Below are 23,631 nucleotides of genomic sequence, written 5' to 3' on the forward strand. Positions count from 1 at the left end.
GTGCGATTATATTATCTCTCTCGAACGGATCCAGGTTTTAATTCTTCCTAATAATCCCGGTTAGGAACTGACTTCGAATTTCTACAGTGAAATTATCTCTCGCGACCAGAACCCCGCACCAACCCTTTCCAGACCCGCGTCTCTCTGTCTCTCCCCGCCCCCCAACCCCCACGGCGGACTTCAGGTTTATGAGATTGTTCTGAATTGTTTATATCAGTAGGCTTTGTTGTAGCAAGCGAGCTAAGGGTATGGGAAGGGGGCTTTGGTGTTGTCTCCGCGGCGGTGGCTTCCGCTTGTTTCTGGAATAGTCCCTCCCGGGTTGTTGTTGCTGCTACTGGTTCTTAATGGTGTGCTGTCGTTGGGTGTCTAGAAGACAGAGTGCTCTCATTCCCAGCCTCTCTCAAATGACTTTGCAAGGGGTTTCATGGGCTTGGGCTTCCCTTTCTTGGTTTCTCAGTGTTGGCAAGGGAGCGAAACGATGGGCTCCCCTTTTGGGTACTGCTCGGAAGACGGCTGCTGGAGAGAGTGAAGCTCTCTCCGGGTCGAGCGCTTGGCTGTTATTCGCTGGGAAAGGGGCGCGTGTTTGCCTTCGCTCTAGCGGAGTGTCTGGGTATTTTAGGCACCGGCAGGGTCTGATGCGCTACAAAGCTTTGGAAACCTCAGCACTGCCACAGTGAAAGCTAAAGTTTCACCCACCCCCACCCCCCTCAATCTGGGGAGCTTTTGTCACGTCAAATTAGATGTGCAAGGAATAAATCTTAAAGAGATGCTCTTTCCGAGTCGACATGATAATTGGCTCTTTTATTAGTAATCTCAAGAGTTCGTTTAACTCCTATTGTCTCTATTAGCCTCCCCAGAGCTATTAATGTCACAAGTGATCTATCCAAAACCTAGATATCCCCCCCTCCTCGCTCCACCCTTTAACATTTGGATTAGGCCCACTAAAGTGAGGATGTGAAACGGGGGTGGGATTGGGAACGAGGGGAAGAAGCAGATGATGACAAAAGAGTAAATATTTATAGTGTAACCGGCCTGGAACGTGAGCACAGCGCCCATCGCATGCAAAGGCGGCTGCCCTTATTTTTTCACTTATGCTTAGCCAAGTTGGGAAACGAAAAATAAGGCTTGCTGAATTTTGTGCTGGTCCTGGATATCTTCTAACAAAGCCCTAGATCTTTCTGTCTCTTAAGGGGAAAGATATGAAGGCGGCAGCAGGGAGGTGGTTGGTTTTTGTTTTCTTCCCATTTTGAGAAGCAGCTCTTTAAGGATCTAGGAAGTTTCTGTTTTCCTATTTTGTTTTGGCTGCGTGCTTCTTCTTCTTTTAAACAAAGCGCTCCACTGTCATGTTCTTTTGACGATAGAAACCGCCTCCCTTGTTTCACGCTTCCCAGTGTGAAAAGTTGCACGCAGAGAGGCTGCGACACTCGGCCCAGTTTATTTGAAACACTTGGAGACAGTGTGTGTTGGGGAAGCGGGGAGGCTACTCTAGAACAATGGCACGCTTAGATGTTCCAGAACCGGCTAAGGTGCATTGTTTGAACGTCTCCCTTTTATCTCTAAAAGGATGAATGTAACATCTCTCTCTCTCTGTGATATAGCGAGTATGGTAAGTGTTCATCAGGCTACCAGCTTGAGAACATTAATTTGGCTCCAAGTTCCAGCGAGATCCATAGGACTTAGATGCCCCTGGAACCGTTTAGCAGATGAGAGGCAATTCCCCGTAAGCTCCGCCCCCTCCTCTCCGCTTGACACAACCCCCGCTTCTGATTGGCCTTTCCCCCGAAGGGGGCGGGCGGAGAACAAACCAGCCCAGACGCTCGCCTTGTCGGTGTCCCTGCCTCATGCCAGCTCCTTTAAAGAAGCTTAATTCAGTTCAAGGCATAGTCAATATACATCGGGATGCATCAGGCTTTTAAGGCAGAGATTGCAAGCCCCTTGAGCTTTCACCTCCCCATAATGTCTCCCCGCCCCCAGAAACAAAACAAAACAAAACGTGGCGTGCTCTGTAAATAACATCTTGGGTTGAGTCAGGTGGTGCAGCTGCTTGTTTGCCTGTTTATTCGGTGGCATTTCAGAACAGGCGGCGGAGTCTGGGCTTTCAGGCCTTCGTGTCGTCGTCCCCCATTCCCTCTCTCTCTCCTCGCATAGGAGCCAATAAAATATCTGAGATGGGCCTGGCCATTCAAATGGTGTGCATGTGCCGTGTCCTGTGATCGATTATGTGTGTGTGTGTGGGGGGGCTAACCTGCCCCCGCTCCCCCGAGTATTTTATTCGAGTTGGCACCCCTGCCTCCTCCTGTGCCTTCGGCCTTCAAAGTAAAAAAAGCGAGGGGTAGGAGGAAGTGGTGCTTGGAGCTGGGGGGGGGGGGGGAAGAAAGAAGCAGCCGCCAGTCAGCCAGCCAGCCGCCCCCGGGGGTTTCCAGCGTCCCTTGGCGCGGAGGACAGTGCCTGAGGGGGCTCCTCTTCTTGCCCGCCATAGTGGTCGACTAAGCGCCCCCCTCCTCTTCATCCCTGTCGTCTTCCATCTGCCGCCACCTTTCCTGGCTTGTTGTTGTCGTCTTCTTCTCCGCCCCCCACCACGAAGTTTATCCCGAGGCAGCCCCTCCCCCTCCCAGGCGCCCCTCCCCCCTCAGGCTGCTGGCAGCTGCTAATCCCCTCAGCATTTGTGCACTAACGCGGCTCTCCCTCCCCTCGCCCTCCCCTCTTCCTCTCCTACCCAACCCGCCCCCCCCCCTTCCCGGACTCTGCAGGCCCCGTGTCCCTGTCCAAGTCTAACGCCAACGCCGTCTCCTCCATCCCCATCAACAAGGACACGCTCTTCGGCGGCGTGGTGAACCCCAACGAAGTCTTCTGCTCGGTGCCCGGGCGCCTGTCCCTCCTCAGCTCCACCTCCAAGTACAAGGTCACGGTGGCGGAAGTGCAGAGGCGCCTGTCCCCGCCGGAGTGCCTCAACGCGTCTCTGCTGGGCGGAGTGCTTCGGAGGTGAGGCAGCCCGAGCCGCGGGAAACGAGGCCGGGTGGCGGGGCGGGATCTCTTTTTGGAGGGAAGGGAGCCCATTGGAAGGGACCGTGCGCGCGACTTGAGGTGGTAGCGCCCCGTGCAATCACTTGCTCGCCCAAGGGCGCCACTCCTCCACAGTTCTGCCAGTGCTTAATTCCCAAGCTCGGAAGCACCATTGCTCAATGTGCATCCCCCTAGGCTAGAAACCTAGGCAGATCCTCCATGGTGCCTTGGGTTAGTCAGAAGGGAAGGGGAAACGGCTCTTGCTTGTGTTGTCAAAGATGCTCCACACTCTTCAGGGTCACATTCAAGAAGAGCCCAGAGCAGGTGCTGCCAACCTGGTCGTTTTAAGCCAAGCTCCACAATTCTTTCAAACACAATAAAATAATGGAAATAAATATTTATTTATTTTTTTAAATTGTCCAGTAGCACTTTAGAGACCAACTAAGTTTGTTCTGGGTATAAGCTTTCAACCAAACTTGGTCTCTAAGGTGCTACTGGACAATTTTTAATTTTTATTTTGACTGCTACCTACCTGAAACAGTAAAATCATGTCATCCTTGTCTGCCTTCATGGCCTATGGCTTCATTTCAGGATAAGCTAAGTATCCTTCATAATAAGGATACTTTGTAACAGATTTTTGGAGGGAAATGTATATATTTATCTTTCGCCTGTTTATTTCCCTCCTTTCTTCCAACATGGAACCCAAGCGGGCATATATGTGGTTCCCAGGCAGTCTCTCCATCCAGCCACTAACCAGACCCAGACTTGCGTAGTTTCATCAAGGTGGTGGCCTCACCTGACTTCCGACAATTGCAGACCTGATATTACTCACGTGTTAAGTGGTTTTGTTCTTGCCTCAGTGCAACCGCAAAGCCCAGTGCCTCTTGTGTTAATATTTGTTCTGGGTTCACAATTGTAAAAAGTTATCCCTTTTGTGTGGATATGTTGTTACATGGGGCACGAGAAGGCGGTAGTTAACCTCAGAACACACCAGATCTGCAGAATATTTTGAGATCAGAGTCTAAGCTCAGTAGTGACCTGAGTGTCTTTAATGAGAAGACTTCACTTGCTTTCAAGCCGTTGAATCTGAAAAATGTGTTGAGCAAGTAACTGTTCTTCAGCCTTAGTTTGGGGCCTTGAAAAACAACAACACCCCTCTGCAATATGAACCACCCATCACACAGGGTTGTTAATAATGAGATCACGTTACACAGCATCTTGTAAACTGCAGATACAAATGTGCTTACTGAAAGTGCAGGGATGACCTTAAATATGAAAAAGCATCCATTATATCTGCTGTTATCGTTGCGGTTGTTGTTGTATATAGCATGTGCTACAATCACACAACACTGCCGCACAACGCCAACGCATCCAGTCAGCAGCCTCAGCAAGGAACACTGTCCCCTCATCATAGCAGGGCATGCATCTCAGCAAAGCTTCTTGAAAGCTTACACACACCAGCTGAGGGCACTGCCAGCATTGCTTTGCTGAGTAATGCTGCAACAAGCGAGTAATGCTAAGCTACAATACAATAAGGGATATTAAAAAGATTTGATCCAAGTCTCCGGCTACAGGGATACGATGAAGTATTTCCTTTTAAAAAGAAAAGCACACCTGAACAGGGACAAAATAGCAGGTATCATTCCAACTTCATATTTTGAGCAAACTGAGTGCAGTTTCCATAATGGAAGACAAATGAACACACTTGACAATTGTGAATTAGGCTAGTTAACAATGCAAGAAGGGTTGGCTTAAGCAAGTCTCCACTGGATTGCAAATGTGTGGAAGCACTAATAGTGGTAATGACTTTGGTCCAGACCATGATAAGGTAAGGGCCACCTGGTGCCTGTTTATGGTTTGCAGTAGACACTGTGAGAGCGTAAAGGGCTTAATTTTAGCTGTTCTATCTCCATGGTTATTTCAGACACAAGGAAATATTTCTGGGCATTTCCCTGTTTTGCATTTAATTGTCCCTTTCATAGCATGTCTTCCACACCTAGCATTTCCTGAAATGGAACGCCACTGTATCATTTATAATAAGGATTTGTAAAATAGCTTTGGAGGAAAATATTTGAAAGCGTTGCAATATGAACTGCTGGATATTAGTCATGTGTTAAGTGTTTTGTTTTTTTTTTAATATGTGGAACAGGGCGAAATCAAAAAATGGAGGGAGATCTTTGAGAGAAAAACTGGACAAAATAGGATTAAATTTGCCAGCCGGGAGACGTAAGGCTGCTAATGTTACCCTGCTGACATCACTAGTGGAAGGTAAGTGATGGCTTTGGATTTGGCGAGGAGAAGGGCATTCTTTGGGAAATGTGTATTTTTATCGTTTGTTTTTACCACTGAACAAAACCAGAACCTTTTGGAGGCCTGTGCTGAAATGTTTATGGGCATTGTTTAATTTAAATCATTATGTCTGAGGAAAATGCTCATTTTGACCTTTTTGCTTTGTACTTTTTCAAAAGGTGAATTGAAGCTGTCAGCCCAGTCCAGAAACCATTTATGTCAAAATATTTGGAAGCCAGCTCTGTTGCAATCTGGGCTTAAATCCCTGTAATGTGGTTAGGATCTGGGTTGCCAGGCCTCAGTGAAGTGAATGAAACTAAGTTGGTTATAAATTCTGAAAGTTCAGTTTAACTGGGTTGTTCACTTGCATTAAAAAAAAGTAGGGCTGAAAATATTAATTAAGCATAATTAATGAATTAATTTATTAATCACTGATTGACATGGTGGATTTTAATTGGATTTTCATCAGTGCAGTCCCCAGTGAAAGGGGCATGGTAGTGATGTGTACAATCATTGCACACATCTTAATTCAGACAACAGGGACTGGGGGTTGTGATGGTTTTATAAACAAGATATGACTTAGCTGGACTTCTTAGTCAAAATAAGTTTATTTTCGGGAGAAGTGAAACTTAGTGTTTATTAATGAACTGATTAATTGTGCTATAGGTAACTGGATTCCAATTCACCAGTCAGTATGGGTAGAGCTTTTTGTTTTAAATTGATATGCAAAACTGCAATCCAGTTGCATTTAAACCTGTTTAGGTCATTCACATCAATTGAATGAAGGCTGCTCTCCAAAAGACTTTTCCCTAAATATGTTATAAATAAATTAACAGATCGTAATGACAGTACCATCCTATGAATGTTTACTCAGAAGTAAAACACACTGAGTTCAATGAGACATACTCCTGGTTTGATTGCAGCCTAAATGTGTTAAGGATCTGGGTGTAAATTTGTTAAAAGCCAAACTTAAGTGCATTGTAGGTCTGTATGTAAGTCCTGTTAAATTCATTCTGTCTTCAAATCAGGTTGAATTTAAACATTCCTGTTTTGCTAGTTTGTGAATCCAGATGACAATCAGGCACAAATAATACTCATTGGAATGCTGAGAGAAAAGTGTATTACTGTTGAAACCTGTGGTTCTGTTCTGTTAGTTCTGCAGAAATGAATGGGCCTAAATAACTTCAAAATGACTCTTAATTGTGCAAGAGCTTTGTGTGCTAAATGAGACCCATGCTGCTTTGCTGCTTATATGAGTAGATGCTTGCAGAAAGGACATTATAATGAATTCAAAATGTTAATACGTTGCAATAATTGTTGACCACTTCCAATCTCAAAAAGTCCCATCACCAGTGAAGGCCTTATAAATGTAACAAATATAAAGCTGGACAGAATACTTATTTATTAGAGTTTATATTCAACCTTTCTTCCAAAGAGGTCAAGGTGGCTTATCTGTTTTCCCCAGCCTCATTTTATCTTCAGAAAAACCCTGTGAGATCGAGCCAACCTCTCTCAAACTTAGGTCCCCAGATATTCTTGAACTACAACTCCCATCATGCTGGCTAGGAATGATGGGAGTTGTAGTCTGACAACATCTGGGGGCCCAAGGTTGAGAAAGGCTGGGTAAGGTCACCCCGTGAGCTTTATGAGTGAGAGGGAAATTGATCTAGGGTCCCATTGGACCTAGTCCAGCAATCAAACCCCTGTACCACAACACTCCAATACATATATCAGGGGTAGTATTAGACTACCAGTAACATCTTGGCCTTTTAATCTGTGGGATGTGATTGCTGTTCAGGATTAAATAGTGCATTAAAAGTGTTCTAGCCTCTCACATTCTATATGAACGGCCTACGTTGAAAGAGTGCATGGCAGCGTTACGCTTTGCTAGGAAGACCCCGACTTTGCCAGTTGCTGCACCAAGACTACCACCACACCAACAAATTCCTGCCTCAAACAAATTTTCCAATTTCTGTGAAGTTGGGTAGAAAAAAGAAACTTGTTTAGAAATTAGGCCAGACCCTTCTTCGTTTTCATTCGGCAGTTTATTAATGTGCTGCTTTGATGCAGTCTAACAGGTCTATCTGAGCAGACCATCTTTCCACCCTTCCCCCTTTCATTCTCAGTTCATCACTAGGCAGCTTTAAATGCTAGGTGCTGCAGCCACCCGAAAATAAGTAAGCCTCTGCTGCTTCAAACTGCATACCAGTAAATAATTTAAGTTGTTCTGACATCTGCATTTGAGAAATGCGTGACCATTACTTCCTGAATTAGTTTTGGAATCCTTGACCTAAGTCATGATTTAATGGTGTCCTGAAAGCTTCGCAGCCAGCCACTGAACTCCTCCTTTGTTCCCAATTGCTGCATATCATGGGGGGAACCTTCTTTGATATCTTTTCCAATTGTAAAAAAGGGGGAGGAAGGACATACTTTTCTAACACTAATGAGAGTGCAAGGGCTAGGAAGCTTCATTTAGCCAAATGCCTTATAATGTGGAAAGGAACATATTGGTCCAGCTTTAAGTGGGGTTAGTTTGCCACAGCTGTTGACACAAGGAAGTTGATATGGGGTTGATACTCATGCAACCTTTCTTCTCCAGTGTTTAATTCTCGAGGTCTTTAACCCCGATTTCAATAACTGTAGAGTGTTTTTTAAGCCTTTCTGGACCCCTGGTTAGCTTTGGTTTTGCTTAGAAATAGCCTAATAGTTTTCTTTGCTTTGTGGCCTGCTTTAAAAAATATTGAACGGTTCAAAGATGTAAAGCTGGAGTATTTTAAGAATGCCAGCCACAACTGAAAGAGTATCAAGGAGATTTTCATTTGTCGTTTGTAACTAAAGTATATTTACATGGCATAAGTAACTGATGCGTAACCAAGCAAAGCAAAACAAAGTTTACAAGCAGCTGAAGGGAAAAAAAGAATTCAATGTATACTGAAGAAAATAATAAAATGGGAAACATGCAAAAAGAATTGGCAGGGGCAACTGGCCACTGCTAATACTATTGCGATGTTAAGTAATATGTAAAAGGTTTAATAGGATCTATTTGCTGACCTCATACTTTTCTTTATAAAGGTTTTATAAAAAATAACAATTGGCTAGGGTTTGATCCACTTATATTAGAGAAAAAACAAAGGAGTAAAGGCTAATGCTCAGATAAACTGATAATAGTGGGCAATTTTTTCCCCTTTGAGAGATAATATACAGTTGTTTTGGCTGTGAGTCCCTGTGCGATGAGGCAGTTTCTAAAGTACTGTTATTGTTTATGATCCGCTCCATTTTATGGAAACAAGCTCACTGGACTGAGGCTTTGAAGCTCTAATTGGCGCATGCGTTCTTCCGGACCTAAAGCTAATGGCAGGAAGCCCTGCAGTAAAAACCAACTGGTTCAGGAAATTAAAACCAAAGATTTGAAAATCAACAAAACAGACAGACTCAGCAGAATGACCCTAAAATTCTTATGGTTAATCGTTTGAAGGGAGGGGGGAAGGGAAGGGTGGATAATTATATGCGATCAAGTTAAATTTTAAACACTTAACTGTTTAATGCAATCCATTTAGGGGAGCTCTAGAATTAATGGTGATCAATAATCAATATTAATCTCTAGTATGTGATAAGAAATAAGAAGAATTAGCATAGTTTAAACATATGCTTTTGCCCAGGCATGCATATATATATTTTCTTCCTGTATATAAGGCGTGAATGGCTCTCCTTAAGTGTACAAACACAAGCTCACTATTCACTTTGCAGAAAATAAGTATTTCAGATAAAATTTGTGTATTTTATAATAAAATATATTGCGGTATGATTTAACACTGAAAGAGTTTAGTGCATTAATAAGCAGTTTAACCAAGGTGTTTATTAATCACAGTCCCCTCCCACAGCAAATATTAACAAACTTTAATATGATCTGTTGCCTGTGAAGAGACAGTGTTCAGTGTTAATGTTCATTATGTAAACAATGCCCATTGCTTGATTTTAAAACAAGGTTTTAAAAAGCTGTGTTCTCCTAGTGCAGCTAATGAGGAACTGATCATTTCCTGCAGGAAATGCTTACAAAATATTCCTTGCACTGAAATCTTACATTTATAACAATCAGGTGTTTTGATTAATCTTACACCAGGGTTTTCATAGTACTTTCTTTAAACCAGCTTTTTTTTTTTTTTTTAACTTACAAATTATACATTTGCAGATTTTTTTGTAGTTTGGGGTCTTCATTGTCTGGAGTGTATGGTAAAAGTCCAAAGGTGCAGTTATACACCTAGGGAAGTCAACTAGAAAGCTCCCATTGATTGTAATGGAGTGGGCTAGCTGCTCAACCATGTTAGCAAGTTCTCCTTCTCAGTCCTGCTTGAGCTTTGTGTATTGATTAGCTTTGTCTTCCCACTCCACCTACCCCTCATTTCAGGAGAAGCCGTTCATCTAGCAAGAGATTTTGGTTATGTCTGTGAAACAGAATTTCCTGCCAAAGCAGTAGCTGAATTTCTCAACCGACAACATTCCGATCCAAATGAGCAAGTCACAAGAAAAAACATGCTTCTAGCTACAAAGTAAGACATTTACCTTTGTGGAGTATCACTGAGCTGTAAGGAAGGCTTTCCATTGCTTGCTTGCTTGTTCTGATATTGTGTGATTATTAGCTTTCACATTTATTAATTGTGGGTGATAGCTTTCACCATGCATACAAGATTCGCATTGTATAATTAACTTTATAAAACATGCATTCATTCAAGAGTATATTATTACTGTCCAAACCAAGTTTGTGTAGATAACTGAGAAGGACCCTTCCACATCCCCCCCCCCCGAGATTGTGATGTCTGCAAAGTGATGGTTAGATCTGAGCTTATAAATTCAAAGAGGAAGGATATTTCATTTTTTTAGCAGTGAAGTAAAAATGGCTCATTAAGTCTGTAAGCCTGTGCACACTTACCTTGAAAAAGTCCCGCTGAACACAGTGGGATTTATTCCCAAGTAAACATACATAGGATATCAGAATTCTGTGTTCACTTACTTGGGAGTAAATAGGATTGATCTCAGTGGAACTCGAGATACCCAAAACATGTGTAAGATCAGACAGACTGCATACTAGATCTTAAGAACTGGCAACATTTTCCTACCCTTTCCCCACAAGTTTGTCCATTAACTTGAAGACATAATTGAACCTGCAAACTGCAAAAATGCCAGTGGGGTTATTTTAGCAGAAGGATATGTGTTTGTAAGTCTAGTGGATAAGAAAACCAACTAGACTTCCAGGTTGGGTGGGGGAGGAAGAGAGAAGAGCCCCGGCTGTTGTGCATGATGTGTTTGCTGGAAATTAAAAGCCTTGTTTAGCACTCCTTAATTACCGGTGGCGATGTCACCAAAGGGCACTGCGCCAGAGGGCACCCACCAGCTGAAGTTGGAGGTAGTTTATGCCTGGGAGATATTTAACGCTGGCCTTTAGAGAGCCAAGTGTTTCAATATGCCACTTATTTTTCTGCTGTATTCTCCCCCACCCCTTAAACAATTGGCTCAGATACTGTTCTGAATGTGAGTTCTGCTCAAGACCCTCCACGTTTCACCTCCAGGGAAAGTAGCTCTTACTTCTGTCAAAGGGGAAGTCCTTGGGTTGATAAGCCTAGCAGGACCCCATCTCTTTAAAATATTACTAGGGTGTAAGTGTTATTGCAATCTCTTCAACTTACTTCCAACAAATAATGGCTTTTAAAATCACGCTATAAGCTAACTGCTGACTTGAATTTGGGTATGGCGTTTTTAAAAATGGTTGAAAGGGATGTATTTTTTTGGGGGGGGAGGAACATGTGGAGAGGAAGTGAAAGAGAAATTGTGTAGTGAAGGGGTGTGCCTGTGTGGTTCCTGCTGTATTTAGTGTGTGTATGAAGATGCACATCTGTTTATGAAAGTGAGGAGTTGTGTTAAAGAGAGAGAGACCTGTATTGTGTGTGTGAGAGAGAGGTCTTGTGTGTCTTAAGTCAACCTGAGTGCCTGTAAGTGGAAGAATAAATGCTAGATAGGTTACACCAGATAGTTGTAGGGGAGTAGGGTTGAGATTACTTTATTTATTAATAGCATTTGTATGGTGCTTTTGTAAGGTTTTGTGGGTGGCTCAGTAAGATTATTGAGACAGTGTGTTCTTGACAATGTTGTTGTTGTTAGTTAAAGTAAACAGGAACCAAATATTGTTCTTAGAAGGAAATAAAAGCACAGCCCCCTCCTTCAGGCAAACTGCCTAGGAGACTAGCAGAAACACAAAGGAAGGGCGGCAAAACTGGCAGAGAATGTGTGTGTTGCAGACAAAAAAAAGAGGTTTCTTCAGTTTAAAAATGCATAATGTGTTAGAAAGCAGAAAGGAAAATATTGCTCCTGGAAAAGAAATGTGCACATGGAGGGTGTGTGTGTGTGTGTGTGTGTGTGTGTGTGTTTGTGTCCGCTGATCTCTGAAGGCATTGACTCCTTGGCTTGGCTGCTTGCTGACAAGGCTGGCTCATTTTCCTCCTCTTCTCCTCCTCTCTGCTCCATTTGTGCTGCAGACAGATCTGCAAGGAGTTCACCGACCTGCTGGCTCAGGACCGATCTCCTCTGGGGAACTCTCGGCCCACCCCCATCCTGGAGCCGGGAATCCAGAGCTGCCTGACCCATTTCAACCTCATCTCGCACGGCTTCGGCAGCCCTGCTGTGTGCGCTGCAGTCACTGCCCTGCAGAACTATCTCACCGAGGCGCTCAAGGCCATGGACAAAATGTACCTCAGCAACAACCCGAACAGCCACACAGACAACAGCACCAAAAGCGGCGACAAAGAGGAGAAGCACAGAAAATGAGGATTTTTTTGCTTCTCCAGACCCCGCTGCCCAACCAGCCAGCCTGGCTCTCTCTGCATTTTCCTTTCAGTCTCTCCCTCCTTCCCTCATCAGCCCCAAGGCTACAGCAGCAGAAGCCCAGAGATCTTCTACCCCACGTAGTAGGACTGGAAACCCACGGCCCTCCCCGCCCCCAATCTCCTCCCTCCCTTTCTCCCTCCTGCACTTCCCAGTTCATTCTCAGTTGCTGCCCAGTCTGGAGCCTAGGAAGATGAACAAGGCGATGGAGCCAGCCTAGGATTTTTTTTATTTTTTATTTCTGGTCGACTCAGTTTGTGTGGACTTTCCATTTTTTTTAAAAAAAAAGCAAAAACAAACAAAAACGATGAAAAATTAAAAAAAACACAAATAGAACTTTTTTCTAAAAAAAAAAGAAAAGACAAAGTGTGAGTGAGAGAGAGAGAACTAAAACAAACAATTAATAAACAATTAAGTAAATGTGGAGAAAACAAATGAGTTTCATCGGACTGAATCACCATCTTCCCTTACATAAACTTCCGTTTAAGATTGTAGCCATATTTAAAAGAGAGAGAGCGAGAGAGAGACAAAAAGGATGATGATGACATTTTATCAGTATTGTGAATAAACTTGAACACAAACCACATGCAGTTCCATGTCATGTCTTCAGTTGTAGAACTTTTCTCCTGCCCAAGGTAAAGCGACCAATTTGAACTTTCTTATGGTAACACCAACCCACAGTTGTTCTATAAGGGGATCAGTGTTCATGTATGTATATATTTATTTATGTGTAATTTAATGGGAATTGTAAATATGGTGAGTCTGTTTGAAACTTTTTTTTTTATTTATCTGGTGATCTCGTTTGCCTCTTGTTTAGTGGGTTTTTAAATCTTTCCCCCTCCTTAGTTCCATCACTGTGGTTCATGGTTACTTATTTAGAAATCAAAAAAAAAAGGGAGGGGGAAGCTTTTTTGGAGGGAGGGGGTGGAATTTTTCTGGGATTCATCACTTCAGCCCTGTTGTAGCATGTTTTTTAAAAGGAAACAATAAAGCAGCTAAACAAATAAAATAATCTGGATTTTAAAAATATATATTATTAGTATGACCTTTAGTTTCTAATGGATAAAAGCGGAAAAGGACCCTTAACCACCACCTGAAATGATGTTCAGTCTCCTTCAGGACAGATTTTTTCAAGTATTAGTAGTTTCTAACAACCCCTTATGTGTTGTGGCTTAAAAAGAAGGAAAACAAATAAACAAAAAGTTTATATCCCGCGTTCTTCTACTGAAAGCATCATCAGAGCAATAAATTGATATTGTCTATTCAGATAAAGGATTTAGGGATCTTCTCTCCCCCCCCCTTCATTTTGAGTTGTTTTTTTGATTCAAAGAACTTCCATCCGTTTGGGACCACCTGGTATCCTCTATTTCCACCAGCCATATTGGAAGCAGTTATAGTTGTATTGTATTGAGTTGTGCTGGCAGTAGTTTCCATGCCTGTCAATGTATCATAGTCCTTTGTTGCCCAGATAAATAAATATTTGATACGCTTTATGTCGATTTTTTTTTATTCAGTGGCTGTCTTTACCCAGGCGTATTTTTGTTCTTGGCAGTATTTTTTATTCAGTATGGTTACAGTAATTGAGTTTAACTCTCCCTTGACAATTGCTCCTTGCAATAAGCAGCTGAACCCATTGTTTCCCTCAAGTATAATAAAAACTTACTTTCAAGTTGGAGTTCAGAGCAGGGTATCATTTAGATATTCCACCGAGTCTGTATTCAGACAAATTACACAATAAAACACAATGTACTCTTTTGGATAAAAAAAAAATGTACTGTTAAAGAAATGGCATACTTTTCTTTAACTGAAAGGTACTTTTATTTTTTAAAAAATAAAGTTTTATTTTATTTATTTGATCTTTAGGTTTTTATTCCTGCTTCATAATTAAGGATCAGTATTACTTATCATAAATGTCCGACATAATCTTAATTTGCATTGCCTTTTAATCTCTATTAGCAAGTTGGGGAGGAAGGGGAAAGCATATACCTGGTCAAGGATAATTGCAAGTGTACACATGCAAATGCTTGCACACAACTTTTAAATAATTGATTTAATGTGTGACTATAGTATATAATGGTATAAAGGTATACTGAAGCAATACTTATTGTTCATATTTGATAATAATTGTGTTTCAGTTTATATATATATTTGGTTATAGCTGGTTGGTTATAGCTGTTATATTTGGTTATAGCTGTTAATATATATATATATATATATATATATATATATATATATATCTGATGTACATATTTATTCATAGATTTTGGCATTTTTTTAAATTGTTTTGGATGAGGGAGGATGTGAAAAGTGTGGCATCCCAGCAATAAATGTTCCAAATTATTATCAGTGCAAATTAAATATTGGATATAGAATATTCTCATATTGTGCAGATCCCGGCTCCAGTCAGAATAGGTATTCAGTGGAAACAGATACTTGCTTGTTTTTAACCAACTTAAATGGTCTCAGAATGTAGACTTGTGGAAAAAACGCAGTTAGCCTCATTGTTTCAGCTTCATTGTGGTGTTTTGTGGTGCAGGGTTGTCTATGCAAAGGTGGCTTTGATAGAAGTGGTGGTGGAGGGCCCCTCCAGGGCTGTCCTTAAGATGTTCTCCCTGTGGTAACTTTGAAAAAAAAGCAACAACAGCAAAACAATTTGCTTACAGCGCTTATTTGGAATGCTAAACCTGAAGCGTCTGAGTGAGCAAAACATTGTGAAACTTAACTCCCAGTGCAATCTGGTTGGCTCCATCTTGTATTTCGTTAAGCGTTGCAAAATAGGTGAATGTGTGATGGTATTTATGAGGCAACTTTGCACTGTGTGTTTTTGGAGGCTTTATATTTCTCAGGCAGAACTGAGAGAGGTTAGCAAGCTTGATACATGTCTCGGTGTACCTTCAAAGAGAATTGGGCCTGCTGCTTGTGTGATTTTCCTGTTGGTAGGTGGGTGAGGCCAAATGCATAAGATAAAGCACAAGATGTTCCCTTCTCCCAGTTTGGTAATCTCATTAGGGAAGGCAGTAGAAAACCAGTGTGGTCAAGCAGAGGAAGGAGAGCTGGTGAAATTGAAATGCTATTTTTACAGCGACAGACTGTTGGTGAAATGGTGTGTGTGTGTGTGTGTGTGTGTGTGTGTGTGTGTGAGAGAGAGAGAGAGAGAGAGAGAGAGATCTTCTGCTTGTAAAGATGGCATCATTTTGAAAATGCTTATTCATTTTTCCTCCCCAAGATACATTGGTTAACTGTAAAGTGGATGTAACAAAATAATGAGGTGAATGAACCCTAACTGTACGCGCAGCCTTGACATAAATGAAATGCACAGCGTTGTAGCAGGTGAAGTGAAGCATTGTCTATCTGGGCTGTTTTTGTTGGCTGCATCACAGATTGTGTGGGGGATCCTAACCTCAGGCACAATGGCATTCATAAACAGCAATGCACACACTGCTGCTCTTTCTCCAGCTATGCATAAATACTCATTTTTAAATGAGTAAAAACAATCTTATTAAATACCATTCATTCATATCTGGTTTTACAGATGCTTGTTACTTTTCTTTTTTTTTAAAGTCTGCCTAATCGTTTTAGGCTGTAGCTGGGCAATGTATAAAAACAGACTTAATCTTGAAACACAAGGAGGTCCTAATAATTTTAAGGATGTGGCTATAAAATACAATTTAAGAAATTAAATGCAACGAATAATATTGCATATTTGATACACTGCAAACAACTGTTTTAAGATGTTTTCATGATTGTGGCCTTGTAACATTATTATACAGAGTCAGTGTAAGGAATGACTAACATTTATACATAGCCCAGATATAATATTAAAAGGTGCATTATATATAATTAACCAATTGATTTTAGACTTCTATATTTTTAAGACTACAATCTAGGCCTAGTGAAATCAATTAGAGATTTGCCATTGCATTCTATGCCCCCCCCAATCCAATGTTAAGTACCTTTACTTCAAAGTAAAATCAATTGAAATCAGTGGGTCTACTTTGAAGTAAATGAACATTATAACTGAGTTGCTAATTGATAGTTTTCTTGAAATTTACTATTGATATATGCTGACTTCCATTGCACTCAAAATAAGCTGAATAAGCCTGAAATGTATTTTCAGTGCAGTGTAGCTGTTTAGATCCTTACTTGAACATAATCTCATTCATTTTCATTTTCAGTGGAAGTAACCTACTTAGAACTATGGTGTTGATTATTAGTAAGGTACCCTCACTATTTCACTTTGGAGAAATTGAATGAAATTACTGAATAATTTCTATCCTACTATTATTTCATTTTGTTTACGGTTTTTTAAAAAAAACAACAAAGGGAACTGGTAACTTTTGCATGCGAAATTAATGGAAATGCTGCTCATTGAAGTTTTGGGCTCATCTGCTGTGACCAAAGTGCAGTTACCAAATCGTGCTAATTACTTTCACATTCTTTTTTTTTTTGGGGGGGGGTGGTATTTTACACATTGTAATCAATCATTGTTTCAGCCTTTCAAATTCTAGGCCATGCTTTTAGCTGCTAACCCTAAAATGTTTTTTTTTCTTTGCTCTTTAGATTAACTGAAATTAGGATGAATGGTTAAATGTTAATGAGTTATAGCTCAGTTCCTTCATGCTATGCTAATTTATGCATTTTTAAAAATGTAGCACAATGCTTCTTCGAGTTGAATGGTTACCACCCTCCTCTGTAATAAATCATCATCTATCCCTCCTCCCTTCCAACCTCCAAAATCGAATATTAATATAATTTGAGATTTAACTGGTGGAACAGCCATCAGGACAGCAATGCCCCGCAGCTGAAATAATATTTAAAATAGAAGAGATTTGACATTTGATAAGTCAGTGGCTTGAAATACCCAGTTGTACTTAGCTAATTCAGTCCTTAACCTCTGGTTTCAAATAAATCAATTACAGTCGATTCCACTTCAGTTCAGAAGTGCAGGAGGTTTTGAGTTAATTGAATACATTTTATTCACTTGCTAGGAATATTCATTTATCCAAATCCTTAAATATAAAGGAGATTTCTTTGATTGCCCATGTTAAATCTAAGTGCATAATCAGATCAAGCCTTTGCTTGTTTGCTTGGAATCGCTGTAAATTCCATAATGGGTATATCTCGTTTTCTCTCTAACACACACACATACATACACAGGCAAGCGACGATTTCGCTGAGTTCGACTTAAAACAACTATGATGCTAGATCACAGAATGTGGATTAAGTTTCATTGAAACCGGCTGAACCTACTCTTAAGTAAATGTGCTTCGGGCTGAAGTTCCAAAACATGTATAGGATGAAGTAGAAAATGTGCTTGATTCTTCAGTATGTCATTCGTTAGCTGGGCTGCCACTTAACTCACTGCCAAAACCAGGATGAGAATAATGTATATCTCACGAATATACTCTGCCAAAATAAAGAAGTGCCATCGCAAAATCCATAGCCCCTCTCAACTTTGGAGTATTAACGCCCGAAGGCTTTTTGCCATTAACAACCAAGGCTCCAGTCCTATAAGGGGGCGAAGGTCTGATGAACTCGGTGAGACTTCTGGGCGCGCAGGTACAGGATTGGACTGTAAGGATACAATCCTATCTGAAGACGGTGGGATTTTCTTCCAGATCAGCATACATAGGATTGGGCTGCACGGTCGCAATTCAGCTCTTCCTTGAAGCCAAAGAAACTGAATGAATGAATGCATCCCATTGATTTTAACGGAGGAAAACGCAGCCTAAATAAACAGCTGAATATGCATGTTTCGAGGGAGTTTTTTTTGAAGAAAACCAGGAACCCTGTTTTAGCAGCTCGCCTAATGGAGTTAAAGAGGCGGGAAACGATTGTTGCCTTGAAAGACCTCCCTTTCGTCACTTCATTCGTTAGTGCTGAGCGTTGCATCTCTCTCCACGTACAATTTAGACAACTGCCAGCTTCACTACTAGAATCATGGAACCATATAGCTGGAAGGGAACTACGAGGGCCATCTAGTCCAACCCCCTCTGCAATGCAGGAATTTTTTAGCCCAACTTGGGCCTCGAACCCACTGCCCTGAGATTAAGAGTCTCATGCTCTATTGAGCTATAAGCGGAGGCATTTGCGCAGCACTGCTTGATCGCTCATCCATTATGTGACTGGTATTTACAACAAGCCTGCGAGGTAGGTCCGTTATTTTTGTATCGCCATATTACAGCCAAAGGAGTCAAGGCTGCGAGATAACCATTTGCCCAAGGCTTATCTAGTGAATAAGTCGAGATTTGGACCACAGGCTTCTGCCGCAGCTCTCCATTAGCCTCCTCATAAGAAACGCAGTTTGCAGCAGCAACAACATCTGGCTAGATCGCCCATACAGACAAAGCAGCCCACGGCACACGCGTCGGGCTTACGAATCCATCACACTATCAACTCGTTTGCACGCTTTTCTACTGGCCGGGGCCCCGGCTGATCTCTTCCTCTGTATGGATCTCATCACCTCCATCTCTTCGCGCCGTCATCCGCCCAGCCAGCCCTGCTCTTTCGGGATGGAAGGGGCCTCCGCGACGAAGCGTCATTATCCATCACTCCCGCTTGCCTAACGTGTCCAAAGAATAATCAGGTTAGACAAGTGCTGGAAAACCAACATCTGCTCCCCTTCCCACCCCCAGTTAAAGCCCCTTCCCCTTTATCGGCCCATTATAGGGGGAGAAGCCGGCGAGTCTTGGGCGCAGGGGTCAGGGCCATAAAGCAGAAACAGATCGTTAGATCACGACTTGGGGGGGGGGGGAGCGCCGGGCATGACAAAGGACTTTCCATCATCGCCGCTGCTGCTGGAGTTGCGACTGGAAGCGAAGAGGTTCGGGATTATTAATCGCCCCCCCCTCTCCCCCCCAAAAACCAACACCCTTCCACCATTCAGAGGGGAGATGTTTCTCGCTGCAGAATAGCCTCCATCCCATTCCCTCGCACCTGATTTCTTACTACAAGCTAGAGGAGGAGGAGGAGTAGAAGGACCGAGAGGAGGACTTCTTGATCGTTTCCGTGAGTCACGCTCGGTGGCTCCCGTTTAAAGAATGGAAAATAGCCCCCCGTGAAAGAGAAGACTGGACCGTGTGCTTGTGTGTGTGTGTGTGTGTGTGTGTGTGTGTCCCACTCGCAAGCCTAAATTTCTAGAAGAAGCGAACGCCTATTCGGACTCAACCTCGCTTCACCCGAATTAGCTGCTCTTTTGAACGTTCAGAAATGCTCCGGAAATCCCTCCGAGGAACAAACATTCCCCCCGCTCCATCTCATTTCCCCAGAACGATGGGATCCAGATCCCAGTCCTCATTCGTGCTTTTGGACACTGAACCACCAGGCACGTCAGTTATTTCGAATAAACGAATCCGGAGTCAGATAGCTTACGTGTGTGTGGGGTGGGGGGGACGCGACAAGAAGCCTGGAATCGGTTTGCACAGGATTTGCCCAGCAGTTTTTGGAGAAAGGTGCACGAAGCTGTGTATAAACAACGTGATTTGTTTCGCGAAGCCAGCGAAACCAGCAAGTTCGAAACAGTGTTTCTTCTCTGTACGCAGTAAATTAAATAATGTTGCTTATTTCACTCCCGCCGCACCCCTCGTACCCCCAGGAGCCTCCAATCCTAACTATAGGTGCAATTACACACCCCACGGTCGATTTAAACCGGAGCTGGACTCGCTTTGAGCCTCTTCTGTTATTCCCAGGGCTGCAACCCACTGAGCTCAGTGCGACTACCTTCAGAGTAAAAATGCGCCAGGATCAGCGGTGCATGTCGTTTTCGGTTCGAAATTTCGATTTCACAAGTCTGTGGATCCAGCCAAACACCCCTCCCTCCCTTAATATGCTGGGGCTAACAATCTTGCCCCCACCCCTCTCGAAATAGGTCCCCTGTGATGCAGAATGGTTGGGTTGGGGGTGGGGTCAATGCCATAAACTCTCTGCGCACAACAAGATTAGATCGCAGCATCTCTGGCAGGTTAGTCTATTTTTAGTGGTCGGCGTGCCTCGTGGCCCAGATTGCTTTCGCTCCATAGATTATGTCAAAGCACTCTGCCCTCCATCCTCGGGTACCGCTGCTCAGCGGCACAGCTCACCTTCTTGATGCAGGAATTCCCAGATCCAGTCCTTAACATCTTCAATTCAAAGGACAGGGTGGTGCCGTTGAGCCTCGCCTGAGACGCTGGAGAATTGCAGCCAGTTCAAGTAGGCTATGCAAAGCAGCCTGACTTGGGACAAGGTAGGCGAATGTCGTGAAGGATTTGGGTCGCCGGATTCAGTGTTTAGTGAAATCTACTGGCGGACAGAGAGGATGCAGCAGGTGCAGCATGGACCAGCTCATGCCAGAAGACCCAACACCATTCTCACCTAAGGAAACAGGACTTTTCACATGGTCCAAGCCTATTCCATTCTCTTTGTGCTGCATCTAAAAGAAGAAAACCATCAGCACGCTTAATTTTGAACAGGCAATGGCCTTTATAGAACTTTTTCCTTCAGGTTTCGGAGAAAAACAAGGTCTGGAAAATAGCCGGGCTGTAGATACTTTTAGAAACGTGTTTGATTTATTTAATCACCAGCCCTAGAAGAAGGAAGAACTTCAGAGATCCCCTACTTAGAACTACAGAACCTCTGAAAATTTTCTTAGACTGCACTCTGCATTACCTCAAACCTTACATTAAGATTATTTTTTAAAGTTTTTTTAAAATAGATTTTTCATTGTATACAAAGAGTGAAATAAACTTAATATGTATGTTTTAAAAATTATATATTTTTTTTGAAACCCTACCCGTCAGACTTAAATCATCGTGATACTTACCGTACATTTGTAAACTATTGTTCTAATAACGATGCACAGGAACTTTGGATATCTTACTTTTATTCCAAGCAATCAAGTACAGGAGAAAGAATTCTCAAGGATGAACTCAATGAGTTCAATGAGACCGAATCCCTAGTTACATCTTTAACATGAGCAGCAATCCAGCCAAAACGAAGTCCTAGAAAACCTCATTGATTTTAATGGGAGTGTTAAATTTCTGCCATTGAAATCAGTGGGACTGGAAGGGACTGCCACCCTATTATACACATTTACCTGAGGAATTCTGGGTAGACATGCATAGGATTGCACTGAAAGTGGCTAACTTCAGCTGGATCCTACCCTTTCTTTGTCGTTGACCTCTTTTTATTATCGCAGCAGACACTCATTAATTCTGGAAGGTTGCGCCTTAACAAATCTTCCCGGGTCAGGTTACCTCGACCGCACTTTAACCACTCTGTATTCTTCGCAGCTGTTTGAAATAGCACAACCCAGCCTAAATTAAGCACCTTAAAAAAATGTGAAGAAAGCCAATGCAATATAGGTGCTTTCTTGTGCCTCTGGACTTTGATTCTACATATTTCAGCTTTTCCTTCCGGGCTGTAACGCAGCTGGAAGAGGAATGGAGGAGAACGCACTACGTCTATAACCATAACTGGGCATCATATTCGTCAATTTTAACCCTGTCTTCCATATACAACCCTAAAAAGGATTAGAGCACTGTTGCAAAACACTACCAGCTGGCAATTATTTCGGGGATAATCTCACGGAGGTCTTGTAGAAGACATGGGAGTATTCTCTGGGATTAGTTTCCACAGGTGATTCCAAGGAGACGATCGAGGGTTTCCTACTGTAACTTCGATGGCAATTTATCCGGATCCCGCCCTCGCTCTCTGGGTAATCTTGGAATGTTATCCAGAGCAAGGAGATTTTCTCCAGTGTTTTTGGTCTAGTAGTATACAGGTTGTCGGGCTATTTATTATTTCGCTCTGCCCAGGGAAAACAGACTTGATTTGGGACTTGAATGGAAATAACATACAATTAGGGAAAATTGATCTGCACTAGGTTCAGAAAAGTGTTATCTGTACCCAGGACGCATGCATTTGTTCATTTCCTAGTTTGTAGACACTTGGCTCCTCAAGGCGGAGAAAGAGGAGAGATAATTTCAACAAGCACTTCCATTCAGAAATCTTTGACACCCCCCGCAATTAATTGTTCACACTCATGGATAATTTATCAAGTATATACATCGCCCAACAGGACTGGGCAGTTTTTAGGAGAGGCAGCGTGGAGCAGTGGTTAGAGTGTTCAAAACTGCACTCGGCCATGAAGCTCACTCACTGGGTGACCTTGGTCCAGGTCATAGTCTCTCCGCCTAACCTACCCCCCAGGGTTAAAACGAGGAGTTTGAGAGCAATGCACGCAGCCTTGGTCTCCTGGAAGATAAATAAAATAAAAAGTATTAGTAGTAATTATTAAATATTATTACTTATTATCGTTATCACCACCAGTATAAGTAGCATTGTCACTGTTGTTGTTATGGCTGGGGTTTTTTTTTTTGTTAGTCCTACTAGTTTCAGTGGAATTCGTTTCTTGGGCATCCTTCTTGATTTTTTTATGTTCAACATCCTAATGGAATATGGAATATTGCTTTATTTGATACAATCGGTTTATTTTAAAGTTATGTTTTTATTATGACTTTTTTGTATTGGATCAGATTGTTATTCGGGGTCTGATATTTGGTGTCTATTTAGTTGTTTCTTCAGCTTGTAAACCGCCTTGGGTTTAGTAATATCGAAAGGCGGTATACAAATTAAAAGTGAAATGAAACTGGAGCTTTGACTGTAGCTGCACCTGGAAAACACTAGCCTGTATTGAGTTAAACGAACGTCGGTTTTGACCCCTGAATCTAACCGTATCTTTTTTGAAGGTGTCTTCTCTGATCTCGACTTCCCACACAGTACAAGATATTTTTTTAGCAGATCCCTCGTGGGAGATACTTGAATAGCCGACACCCTAAAGGAGACAAGGAGTGGCCGGTTTACGCGAGGACTCGCATTATTCGCTGACTGGGGCGCGAACGCAGCGAGAACTTTCAACTTTCCTATGTGCTTCGACAGGGCCTCCTGCAAAGGTGCAGAAATCCGGAGGGGAGCCTTCGAGGCGAATCAGCCTGCTGCCTTAAAGATCAACGCAGGCAGGAAGAGGACGGTGGGAGAGAGGAGATGCTCCAAATAACCCGTTTCTTCCACCTGGTGGATCTGCAAAATGAACAGCCCGAAGGTGACCCAAGAGAGAAGAGCCCTTTGGAGAGTCTTGGTGACTGACGCCCTTCCAGAATGTGGCTTCTTTTGCACAATACTGCCAAAGGATTTTTGAAAGCTCACTTGCGCGCAGAAACCAAATCTCAGGAAAACATCCCCAAAGAATAAGTCAAACGAACCAACTCACTGGAAGACAGGAGGGCAGTGGCACGTGCGTGCGTTTTGCCCTAGCGACATACAACCTGCAAAAGAGACGATTGCAAATCCAGTGTGCGCTTTATCTGAGTGAGGAAATGCGGTCAAGCACAACACAAGCTAGAACTGATCTGCTTCTGAATATGGGCAAGATTTTTGGTTGTTGATGCTGCTGGAGAACCAGATCTGGGCAGGAAGGAGCCCAGCAAAGAC

The 23,631-nt window shown here is 42.6% G+C and overlaps 1 protein-coding gene across 4 annotated transcripts in view; it reads left to right on the forward strand.

The window, feature by feature from the left end:
• Positions 1-13,658, forward strand: part of TFAP2A (transcription factor AP-2 alpha) — a 29,518-nt gene extending 15,860 nt beyond the window's left edge. For all 4 annotated transcript variants that reach the window (XM_083449811.1, XM_083449812.1, XM_083449810.1 and 1 more), the window contains 4 exons: positions 2,751-2,982; positions 5,153-5,271; positions 9,698-9,839; positions 11,820-13,658. In XM_083449811.1, the coding sequence (XP_083305937.1) occupies positions 2,751-2,982; positions 5,153-5,271; positions 9,698-9,839; positions 11,820-12,108 (782 nt within the window). In that variant the 3' untranslated portion in view covers positions 12,109-13,658. The remainder of the gene's footprint in view (positions 1-2,750; positions 2,983-5,152; positions 5,272-9,697; positions 9,840-11,819) is intronic.
• Positions 13,659-23,631: the final 9,973 nt, after the last annotated feature.

Source organism: Podarcis tiliguerta, assembly GCF_965153285.1.
Source record: "Podarcis tiliguerta genome assembly, chromosome: 7".
Taxonomy (NCBI): Eukaryota; Metazoa; Chordata; class Lepidosauria; order Squamata; family Lacertidae; genus Podarcis; species Podarcis tiliguerta.